Here is a 12,859-nt window from a genome sequence, read left to right as displayed (position 1 = left end):
TTCTTTTGGGTGCAAAGTTGCGCATCCAGCTGTCGGACTCCAATCGCCCCTGCGATCGATAGTAGTTTGGATCGTACCAGTTAGGCGCACTCATTAGACGAATAACGTTATATTACCGCTACGTGGAAGACATTTTCGTACTTGCCGACGAAACCATCAGCACAACAGACGTAATAAGCAGTTTCAATTCAGTTCATACTTATATGGAGGTTACTATTGAATCAGAACAGGACGGAGAGTTAAGATTCCTCGATGTCACTGTTAAAAAGTAGAGCGACGGGACCATAGAACGCAAGGTCCACAGAAAGCAAACGTGGAAAGGTCAGTATATTCACTTTGATAGCTTCGTTCCCTTGCAACAAAAACGCAACATAATTAGATTCCTGACTGGAAGAGCAATGAAGATATGCTCGCCCGACTGCCTCCTGGTGATTTGTTCAGCAACCGAGTCATGTCATAGATAAGGAGCAAGCCTTCACCCTCGTATACCGGGTACCTCTGAAGCGATCACGACTGGTACGACCCAGACTACTATCAATCGTAGAGGCGATTGGAATCCGACTGCTGGACCCGCAACTTTCCACCCAAAAGAAACTTGTGCGAACTCCGAATTTAAACTGGCCTACGAAACATCCGGTCCCACAATTCTGTCTGACACACTTACTTCTTACCTGATTCCATGACCCATTGACCTCTCCCTCATCCAACCCCAAAGCCTTTCCTTTGATTTCTATTTCTCTAAAGCGTATGTAGCCCCGATCTTAACCTTTTAAACGTGATTTCGGCTACCATATAAATTTTTTGTGTATTAGTCAAGAGGAACAACCACAGAAAACAAGCTTTGCTTCCTACCTTCTTCGTTCTCATGACTACCACAGGTATATTCAGCCACCTGAGACAACGCAACTATCACGATTTGTGAAAAGAATCTAAGGTGGTCTTTTTGGTGGAAATGATCAGGTTGACAAAATGTCCACGGTTCTTCAATTAGTTGAAAAACCCTTGGAACCGATTAAGTAATTATCGTTTTCTGAAAGTTTGCTAGCAATCGGTAGATTTAGTATGGTCAACGTTTGGCCCTTGGCACAAAAGCTTCATCGGGCAAACCTCGACCAACCTCATACGACTGCTGGCTATTCTATCCCGTCCGAAGAAAAAAAACGTTTGGTTCATAGACTTCTTGGCACGTTCAAGTTTGTTGACTTTGTCCACAGTATGAAGGTCGAATGCGATTTCTATTTTTTTTCGCATTTCTTCTCGCCAGTGTGCAGCTGACAGAAACACTTGGCGAAATTCGCGACCATATCATCCAACCGAACATTCACGTACCGGTATCCTTTGCTGAACCTGAAACAATTACTTTCGCCATGCACCTTTGTCACACCGTTTTTATTCAATGCTTTTTTACGTAGAAAGAGGGATGGAGTAGCCCTGGTTTTTCATCTCAGTCCACTTTTAGCCGATTATTTTAGAAATAGATTCTAACAGGTCATTTTGAGATCGCTGATCAAACAAGTACCATTTTACTGGTACACTTTTACTGACATTTTTACATAAAGTTGTCCCACTACATACGAGAACGTTCTTAACACTTCCTTTTCGGTATTCACTCGCGTGGAAAATAGGTCAACCCTAACAGTAGTTTTCTTGAATTTGCTGTAGTCGTGAGTCAGTGACCAGTGAACGGAAAATCAACTTGGTTTGTTTTTACATCTACTTCTTACAGTTTTATTAGCATCAGCTGTGAATGAGCTCTTGTAGTGAGTCTGTTTCGCAGGATGTACATTATCGAAAACTCTGACTCAAAATGGATAAGTAGTAAGTGGTAACACCTCTGAGACAGCGATTTACACCAGCAGCTGACTGTCGTCATTCACGTGGGTGTTCATCCGCATCAGGCCGTTATTCCGAAAAAAATCAAGCGGAAACTAAAGACTTCAATGAGAACATGGTTTTATGTCAGTGAGAGGTTGTTGAGCACAAACCCCAGCTGGTTTCGGTCCACGACTTTCTCGTGATAATATAGTGATTTATTTGCGAATTTTCCGCAAGCTGTATCAGTCGGCAGATCAGAAACCTACCTCAAATAAGTGCTGAGAACATGTCGTCACGCAGTGGAAGTAGAAAAGCGTAAAATGTGGTGCGAAGCCTACCAGATCGATACAAATCACCGAGTCGGTTCAGCATTTCAGTGTAATATGCCATTAGTCAGCAAAACGCTGAAAGACCGTTGGGCAGAATGCGTTTTCCTAAATGGACGTGATCAATACTCGACCGAACTAACGATCTTTGTGTCCTCAATATCATCAGTTGAAAGTATTGATGACCGCAGGGGCTTCAAAGTTACCACGGTTAAGTGAATTAGACAATTTCGCTTTATCTCCTAATCTACTTTATGCAAAAATGGCAACCGTATAGTTCCCAGTTGATGGCGACAGCATGATTCTGGAGATGAAAATACTGCGGACTAATGCTGGAATATCACCTTTAGAAGCTCAGTTACCCACAAAAGACCAGCACGTGAAATTAGACTGAAATCGATAGTTTACGCACCTACCGGGAAGTCTAGACAGAAATATGTTAACCAGCACTTTGGTATTGCTAGTAATCATAAGCGTGTGCTACCAGCGACAATCTAACTCTCTGCCGGTTGCAAACCGTGACCTCCCTTGTTTCAGCTGTAACACCACTTGGCTTTATGAGGCACATATGAAAAGTCACGTTCGAGACATGACGTTCAAATGGACAGACTTCAAGGAACGAGGTTAGGGGATACGGAAGACAACACATAGTGATAGGCCTGATACATGATCAAACAAAGGGGAAGTGAACATCTAGATTTCAAAACCGACATGGTCAGAAGTTCAAGGTACAGAAGAAGATGTGGACGAGACAAAATGAGTCACTGTAGGGGGGAGATTCAGTTGAGTCTCTCTTGGAAACCAAATTGATTTGCAAAATGAATGTATTTCCCGAAAAGAGAACCGTATTTCATGGTTTCGCCAGATTCATTTGTTGGTGAGTTTCGAAACCAAGCGTGATGAAATGGACTGAAACAATTGAACGATTAATTGCACCAGAATCAACGGAAAGTATTTCCCGCATGGTCTTCAAGTTTCGTTGAACAATAGCCTCACAAACTTTAGGTGAATAGATTTCCAGGCATATCAGTGGTTAACAGTTTAGGCAGTTTTCTCTTCAAACACACTTCCGAGACCGATCAATTATAATCGACAGTTTCACATGTTCACTTGTTTCTTGAGCCTGTTACGCCCAAACGGGCAATTCATTCACGTCGGTTCAGTTATGTTGGTTTCCAGCCGATTTCGGAACACGGTTGATGAACACCTTGTAGTGTTTTCTAAAAATTTCTGATGGCAATAAATGCCGTGCAACTTTTGTATCAGTCTTGAGTTCACTTTGACAGGTTGATATTCGCGGAAATGGTGACTATTCTTCTTAAGAACTTCAAGTCGAGGTCTCAGTCTGATAAGTTAAGCGCGCTTCTACCCCCAGCAAAACCAATATATGGCTTACTGGGATGCAGAAGTTAATTGGTTGCTATACCCGTTTCACAGTGATTCCATCTCTCAAAAACGTCAGATAATCTATGGAAAGTTTTCCGCCGGTGCGCCTTATGCTAGTGGACACTGAGATTACTGGATCACACCAGGAGGATTAAAAGTAATGCTCAGTCCTTGCGTTAGTGAGGTTATTATGTGAGTTAAGCTCTCCCCAAAATGTTTTTTAAATCAGTCCCACCTCACGCTGTCATTCGGGTCTCATGTTAGCATCAAACTGAGCTGTAAGTGAGTCTAATTCGTCGGTCTAATACATCGGATCCTGAGCTGTATTGGGCACTTCATTAAGTATCAATGTCTCGAAGTAGATTTCATCTTCAAGCCGGCTGACATTGCGTCCTCGGTAATTGCTTTGGAATGTTCCACTAAACTCAAATTTGGTACACGGTAGGAAAATTTCATTCTTTGGGCGCTCTTACGATACATTAAACTTCTGATTTCAGAAATATTTCTAACACTGATGGGAAAGTACCCAGCGAACGACCTGTACCAAAGTCACTATGAATTTCAAACTTCATTTCAAACGTTCTTCAGAGAGTTAAGCTTTCTTAACTGCTTGGTTCAACGAGTATTTTATGCTCGTGTTACCAGTTTCGAAGATTAGATTGCTTATTAGCAGCGTGCTACTGAAAGGCGCTTCAGTTTGCTGCACAATACTGCAACAATGAAAAAAACTTGGGAACCTGGTCAATCAAGTCTTATGTGGAGCCAGTCTATGGATCACCTCTCTCCAGAAAAGATTCCCACTGCAACAAACCACGACGTGGTTTTGCAACCCTCCTGTTTTTTCCTAATAATATGCATAGTTACACGTGAACGTGCGTAATCTTACATAGAATTTCTGATCATTTTTATTCAAATTTGCGATGTATTAGTCACGGACAACCGTCGGACCATGAAAAGTTCTTCAAATACACTCGTCACGACTTTAGAAGTTGAAACTGAGCCGTTGTATACTGCCTAAATTAACTGTTTCAGCGTTCATGGTGGGATCTTTTGCGAAACAGACAATCAGACGTTCGCTTTGTGGATTGTGAGCGTGAGCTCCCCCGTACATAGATGTCTACTAGATAACGTGATGATTTTGAAAAAAGTTTTTTTTCCACGAATTTATCTATTTCTGGTAGCGCATCCAAAAGCAGTTTTAAAACAGATAAAATAATTCCGAGCTCGCCGAGGACTTCAAGATTTTCATGACTGCACTGGCTCTATTTCGGAATTCTTGTATAAGCCAGAATCAGGAGGGGAGAAGCGTGAGTATTAGTGCTCATTTTTCTGAAGTTAAGAAATTTACCTCATGAGTGTATTGTTTTCAAGTCATGCAGTTGCAAAGGCTAAAGCAGCAGTATTGAACACAATTTGATGAGTATGGTGTTCTTGAAACAAGAAGCCTAATGAGCGACGATATTGGCTACCAGTAAAAGAACAAATGTTCCATTTGGGGGGCAATTACAAGTCGACCTACTGAAGAGGAGGCTTTACAACAGTCTGAACAAAGTTTTCCGGGCCGCGACGCCAACTTCTGTGTTCCTTTAATCACAAAAGTAGTGTGTCCGACCAAGTCCAAAATATGTCAGTATATTCATTCCCTTACTGACCTGCAGCGAAGGACATCAGATGCACCACGAGTCAACACGGCCAAGGAATGAAAAAAACACAATACACCTTGGTGAGCTGTTGCATTTAGGAGTAGCGTAACCTTGATTCCTAAACCCGAAGGTGTTTCTGAATTTAAGTCCGAACCTTTCTGCCAAAACTACCGATAAGGAATTTCAGGCGAAGGATGTATGGAGAGAAATATCCAGTTGAGCCAACATTACTTTTTGAATGATCTTGTGAACTGTCGGTCCAATAAAATTATCAAATGTTCTTTGTAGTCCACTACCTCGCATCATTATTTATGTGTGGAATCGGTGTTGAAATGACGCTGGGTAATCTTGAACTCTTGAATAGTCAGATCCCTCATCTCTCCATCATTCTTAGAAGCCTCTCACACCACTTTGGTTGGAGGATCAATGAAAGCCCGCCTCCGTCGAATGTGGTCAACCTATGGGGGTAACTGGAATTGGTTGTGCTACTAGGTTCAAGCATGTCAACAAGGCGATCCGACTAAATTGTCCTACGATTGGCGCGTTCGAAATATCCGCCACATATGATTTGTCATGGCTAGGACACAACTCTACATAAATATGTGTGCATGTTAGGCTCAGTTAGGTTAAACAGAGTGCAGGCCTTATCAAAACAAGTTTAGTTTGGAGTGGCGCAGATCATTGTTCTTGTTCAGATTTTCCGCGGATCTTTGGTAAGTTGCTCGCCTGTGTTGCAATGTTTTTTCGTCATTTTGCACAAATGAAGCCTTGATAGCGGTTCCAGGACTTAGGTGCTAGGAATATGAGCTAAACCAGACACAACCTTGAAATTGGACGGAGTTGGGGCTCACAACTGGCGGATTACGGTTCAAAACCTCGCAAAAAACTCGCCTAATGAAAAGCTACCACTTCGGGGTGCTTTCTTTAATTTTTCTAATATTCGGGAATAAAACTACTCCCAAATAAAGATCATTGATTTCATCAATTATGTCATTGTGAACAATCCTTTGTTTACGTTTGCTCGTTGGGTGTCATACTTAACGGTCAGTGACCAAAGCAGCTTCGCTATAGAGTCCCGCAAGACTGTTGAACGTCTTAGAATAGGCTGGTATCCTCTGTTGCCACTCTCCATAAAATGAAAGGTACGGCAGAAAATCACGGGGTTTGTTCACTGCTGTCCAAATGATTACTATCACATTGTTGCTGAAGTTGGGTACATTCAACCTTGATGATTAAATTCAGAAATCACCTGCGTACCGCAAATTCAGTAGATCATGAAACCTCTGGTGACAAACTGAAAACCACCAGGCTGATTCATCATGTCGGCCCGGCAGCTTTCGTGACTTCAGAGATCATCTCCGTATCACACAAATTCAGTGGTGACAAACTGGTGACAAACTGAAAACCGCCAGGCTGGTTCATCATGTCGGCTCGGCAGCTTTCGTGGCGCTCCCAGATATGCAGTGTCTAAATTGTCCCAACTGGTCATATAGCAAAATGCCACCGCACACGCGCAAATCAGTCAACCGCTGCAGTTCACAGCTACGGTGACGAACAAACACCAAACGGATGGAGTAAGAGCGGTACACACCAAAAAGACGCTGATTCAAATCAAATTCTAAAAGTTGTTCACAGTCAGGGTATTCCTGGGTCACATCTGTAGGTATTGCACCCCAACAACAAATGAACACAAACGCATTACCTATAAACACACGCTAAGTTCTCGTAGTTTTCTGTCGATGGTCGCCCTGCTGTGATACTGGCAGTTTATACCGGTGGTGGATGCACTTTGCAATGATATCAAGAATCACTAACATTCTCGACCATGCAGTAAGCAACTGATTATGTCGACGAGGCATCTTAGTTGGGCACGTGGAAGCGTTTTTGTGTGATATCTGTCGACTCTGGCATTCAATTGTAAGGTTGTGAATAGTGATGATTTTTCAGCTTATTCTACTCGGTAATCGTAAAGCCCGTGTTCCCATGATCCCATACCATCCAATATAGAGCCGTTCACATAAGAAGGAAAAATTCCCCGTATGTATTGTTAGAAGCGTCCAAGAGTTTTTTTATTGAATGCATCGTCTGTCAATTTGAGTACTCTTTTCCGGGGTTTCCAGATTAATTTGTTCACTTTAAAGCACTTATGATCTCATAACGTTTCCTGAAGATAGCCAAACTCACGTTCGAAACCGCGGATAGGACCTAAAGTAGCGTTAAATAGCGCGTCAGTCACTTCCAAATAGGCGTTTTATTCGCGATTTGATGTTATCCTCATTTGTGACAACCTAGCCCGTTGAAAACAAAATATAACAGCCACAATAATACAAACGCCCTCATATACCCCACATTTATCTATCACGATTTGTTAGTTCCAATTAGACAAAACCGTATTTGAAGATCTTATCGGGAGATTTCACAGTGGCCAGCCTACAGCCAGCATTAGCAGGGCGGTGTTGGAGTAAAGCTTATTCTCAGGGACAAATTATATCAACTTGGTTTCGTGAAATTTATGTTGCCCAAAATCTAGTTGAAAAACCCGAGAAAAATACTCCGTTTTTGCGACAGAACAATTGCTCAGCTGTAGCACCCTTTCGGTGCCTAACTGCCATGCTACCCGGAGGAAGCACGAGGGCTTGGACACTGCCAGGTTCCCCAGGCCTAGACAGGAGAAGTCGAGAGGCAGAGGTCGGGTTCGAACCATGGACCTTCCGGTCAGTAAATTCGAATTCTAACAGCCTGGACCATCTCGCTTCTCAAATGACAAACCTACTTATTGCCCAAAAAATTGCATGGCATTACTCATCGGCTGCCGGGTATTATTGAGTTTAATTGGTCGAATCTTGGACGGTCCAATCACTATGACCAAAATTTTAAAATGGGACACTGAAATACGAAATGAACAAGTTAAGTATGAATAAGATTAGTTGAATGTGAAACGAAAACACATACATGCTGTTGATTTTAGGTTACAAGAAAAACTTACGTTGATCTGAAAGATCCGAAATTATTTTTACTTTCACAGCTTGCTTCACCAAACTTTGACGTTTATAATCATAAATCAGTAATTTTGTGTATCTCATCCAAATACTTGATGTTTCTTGGTTAGCTAAATCCTGGTTCACATTTAAGTAGCTATTACCAGAGGTTTTCGAATTCACTCACGTAAATTTCCGAGATACTTAAAGAGCCAATAAAACTACCGAGTCATTTTGTTTGACATTTTATCGGTGGCCGATCTACAAACTCTCAAAATTAGGTTAAATCTCCTGTTTCTAGGGAAAACTTATCTAAGAAGGATATCATCACTCTCGCTTCGCTGTATTGCTGAGCGTATGAGATGTATTTTTGAATGCATCTTTTAAATACTAAGCCAAGGGGTAGAATTGCGAATGATTTTCGAAAGAAAACGCTAATATACTTTGGCGGAAAAGGTCACATATATATGTTATCGTCATGTCACAGTACTTGACTGGTATTCTAAAGACGAGCACCGACAAGAGGTATGTTTACGAAACAAGTACAAAGCAGTGAAATTTTGCAGTTGAGTATTGTCAGCCGCATGATATATTCAATGAGATTTTGACAACAAGAAACAACACAGTCAACTATTATAAAGGGTAGTTAGTCGATGTGTCTGTTTGAATAACCATTAGTGTCTTGCTGGGCTACGGTCGTCAAACAAGTCTCTGATGAATGTTTTTCAGTCAGTCCAACGAACACTGGTTCGAGGATGACTTGCAACCGATAAGGCTAGATTTTGAATAATAATCTAAGTCAAATACGAGGCATGTAAATTGATACAGTTTCAAATATTCTTTTGTCTATTCTGCCACAACTTCAGGTAAACTGATGTACGCTCTAGGGGATAAAGAATTTGGATTCGTAGTGGATTCGTACTCCCTGAATTAACTTTCCCTGAATCTTTCTGTGGCTCACCCTACTGGGTTCATATTTAAGCCTCCAAACTGCGGCTGATATGAGCTGTTCTTTAGCCTATTGCGACTTCGAAAATATACGAGCTGAAGTCTCTCTTGAACCAATCTTAGCTCACTTGATAATCCCCTTAAGCATCAGATGTTGTTCACCGATGTGCAGCCCCGTTTGAGACCATTTCGATTAAAGGCTAGAAACGCAGTTTCGGTAGAAAAATTCTTGTCCCCGGCGCAGGGTGTTCTGCTGCACGCACTTACACAAAAATATTCCTCAGAAAGACCATCAAGCTGGAGTTTTGACGTTTCGGCGCAAAAATGACTTTCTGACCAACAATGTATTCAGAAATATTAGTGCTAAATTTTGGGGATCATACTAGTTAACGGGCGATGGCCGAAACCTTTCAGCATCGATACAATAGCCAAACACAAGGTAAGTTAATACTTAGCCAGTGTTCAACTAGATAAAACCAGCCTGCTTGTGGAGAGGTTGGTGAGGTAGCAGCTCAAAGCAGGTAAACGGAGAATGGGCTGTTCCGTTCTCCTACTCCAACCTCATGAATCCCCGATCAAATCGAAAGGCCATATGCGGACGTACGGCCCATATATTTACTGAAGACAAGTTGTTAAATTCCAGGTTGTTTGCTTGGTGATGAAAACGTCGCCTGAAAACTTTAATGACTATTTTGCAAAACAGCCTGACACCTTACAAGTTGTCAGACTGTCATCTGAGTAAGTCAAAAGCTAGTTTGATTCAGGTTACACAGTGGACTAAAATTCTGGAGAACTCATCATAAGAACACAGACCACCTTTGCTGAACAAATGTCTGGACGAGTTATGAGCCTGCTTACATGAACAGCTACACTGTTCTAAGATCACATCTCTCTTCTTCAATCACATGAGCAATACTCACCTGGAGGAAAGTTTCATTTTCGGAACTACTACCATGATGCAACACTGTGACTTCACGTAAAAATTATAAAGTCAGATTTGCTGCCTTCATTAGTCGATGCTTTTACATTTATTGTATGCAATATCTGGCACTTTCTGGGAGAAATTTAGAGAAGCCTACTTGTTGCGTTGAAATTCTCTGTGAACAGGACAACGTTAGCAGGATTTGGCGTTGTGAAGTGTCGCACATCCGGCCCGTTTAGTATGACTGACCGGCTCGGGACATCTGTGTCACATGTTGAGCCAGGACAGTTTACTTCAAGGTCATTGCATCCTGCGCAGAGTGCCAACAACAATTTTGTTTACTTGTAGGAAAACACCCCCGGTTCACATAGGACGAATCAGATACTACAGGGGAGTGTGCAAAATGTTTCGCCTACATAAAACATTTCTGTTTAACTTTGTCTAACAAAAACAACCATATTCAAGTGAAATGGCGGAACGAATAACCCGCGGTTAATTCTCACGAAGAGTGTTCATAGTCCCTTTGGCCAATCATCAAGCACAGGTGACTTTTCACACTTATTAATCATCGGTTTGTGGTTGGACGATTGAACCCAGGTTATTTGCGGGGTTTAGTTACAGTTGTTGTTACTCAAAAGCGATTCCAGTAGTTGAGTTAGAGGGTTGGTCTAACCGGCCCGTCCTCAAGTTATCAAAAAATAACTGGTCGTTCAAACTGCCATTTGTCACACAAATGCTTCAGCTTGGACCGAACGAAAGCCACAGCGGACCCTAGAATGGTCGCTTCTCTGTTATTTCTATGCTTCCATCATCTTTTCACCAATGTTTTTGGTTTCACTAATTTGTCCTATCTGGAGTGTGAATACTTAAAGAACAAAGTAGAGGTACAACTGAGATTCACAAATAAAACACTATTTGTGAGCTTCTTTTTGTTGTTTGACTGTATTTGGTTGGAATAATCGAGCAAAATCAATTTTAACTTTCATATTCGTGTTTGATCTGGGGTTACATATTTTTGCATGTTAATTTGGAGTGTAACACTGTAGAATGTCTACCGGTATTGACGATGATTTCACACATTAGAATCGTTGGAAGAAAGTGTGGCACAAACCGCCCGTGCCTGAATTCACCTCACGCTGAAACTTTTGCGAAATACCTTACAAATTGCGCAAAACAGCAACGCAATTCCCGCTGAACTTAAGCAAGTGTATAATGTTGCGAGTCAAAATGGTTTAAGTCCAACATAGGATAGAAGCAATACACGTTGTTGAATCAGTTTCGACGTTATTCCGGATCTTGCTGATCTTACACACCATCTTCTCGTGTCCAATACAAGCTGTGTGTTACCCGATTACCATTCCAATCTTATCACTAGTAATCTAGCCGTTGGGGCTCTATGATTCGTGTTTCGGCCGGATTTGATATAATGATTTCGGTTAGCGTATGAAATTCGGTCGCGAATCTCTTGGACGAGTTGATTAGTGCAGCTTGTGTGAACCAGTCTCTTGGACCAGTCGATATTAGCCGAATAATACGGTAGCAACCGTTCACTTTATTTCACAAAACGACAAGTGCTTAGTGAAAGGACTCTTTTGACGATTTCGTTTGACGTTTCTTTGGAAAGACCTTGTTTGATTCTGTTGATTTATCTTGTGACCTCTGAGGAACAGACCATTGTTACGCTTGTGCTATCCACATAGCCTTCATTTTTTCATATGAAAACAACTGAGAACGTCAAACAAACAACTCTGAGTTGTACGCTTTGTGGTAGAATTTGAGCTTTGTCATTATTCATTTGGCTCCTTTTCGTCATTTGGACTGTTACTTGATCTCGTTCCGTTTGTCTGTCCCGAGTACGGCATTCGGATGTCTCGATCGGATCTCACACTATCCTTCTCATTTCAATTGTAAAAAAAGGAGAAGTTTTAGGCGAAGTCGTGATAGTGAAGGTGGTGTTCGTGTTTTGAGCAGACAAATGCTGGTGTCGTTTGCTTAGTTTAGCTTGGGATTCGATTAGCGACGCCAGTCAATTTTTAGCGATGACATAATTATTCATTTCTGCCACTCTAAGCCCATGCCCGAAGCTTTCCTAACACTATTTTGCTCCGTTTTCAACAAACCAATTCGCAATTTAGTGCTGTTTGCGTGAGAGTTTGATTTCAGGTTCGAAAAACCAGCCAACATAGACATGTCGGTGTAGGGTGAAACTTGGGTAACAAATGCCTAGTGAGCGAAATTCAGGACGTTTGGTATGGTGGCTGTTCGTAAAGTTTACTACAAGCTTACGGTAGTGTGATGGAATCACCTGTTTCTGTGTCCATTATCTTTTAGAACAAAACGAAATTAGGGTATGTAGTCTCAATGGCCTTCAACGGTTTGAAAATCTTTAGGATGCATTCTTCCTAGATGGCCGGCAGGAGTAACGTACGCGCAAAACTAGACAGCACGAACTTGGCTCTCATCAGTATCTTGGAATGTCTTCAGAACATGAACAATGTAAACCAAGCAGATTTGCGTTCGTACGGCTACACGTTTTGCAATAGAAACTACCAGATTTCAATGAAATCCAACAACGCCGGACAGCCAATGTTTTCTGCGCGAGTGTTGCTCAGGAAACTATTGTCTAATCTGTAACCAGTCACACTCATAGTCAGGTTGGCTAACATTTGATCACTTTTTTGCTAACTGACACGACCTGAGGCATATAGGCTTTTCGAGGTTTTGATTTGGAGAAAGTATTCGAGTTTTCTAAATATCTCACCGTGATGCACGCTTTTTTATTTCTGAGGGATAGCATTCACCACTCTGAGGAGGCAAACCTCATTTAAATAGACCTCAACT

General features: G+C 41.7%; 1 protein-coding gene across 1 annotated transcript in view; it reads left to right on the top strand.

The window, feature by feature from the left end:
• Positions 1-9,492: 9,492 nt before the first annotated feature.
• Positions 9,493-12,859, top strand: part of T265_04238 (hypothetical protein) — a gene marked incomplete at both ends in the record, with an annotated part of 9,946 nt that continues 6,579 nt past the window's right edge. The window contains one exon of the mRNA XM_009168931.1: positions 9,493-9,535. Within this exon, the coding sequence (XP_009167195.1) occupies positions 9,493-9,535 (43 nt within the window). The remainder of the gene's footprint in view (positions 9,536-12,859) is intronic.

Source organism: Opisthorchis viverrini, assembly GCF_000715545.1.
Source record: "Opisthorchis viverrini unplaced genomic scaffold opera_v5_68, whole genome shotgun sequence".
Taxonomy (NCBI): Eukaryota; Metazoa; Platyhelminthes; class Trematoda; order Opisthorchiida; family Opisthorchiidae; genus Opisthorchis; species Opisthorchis viverrini.
The sequence above is the reverse complement of the archived record's forward strand: the minus strand, read 5'-3'. Positions and strand labels throughout refer to the sequence as shown.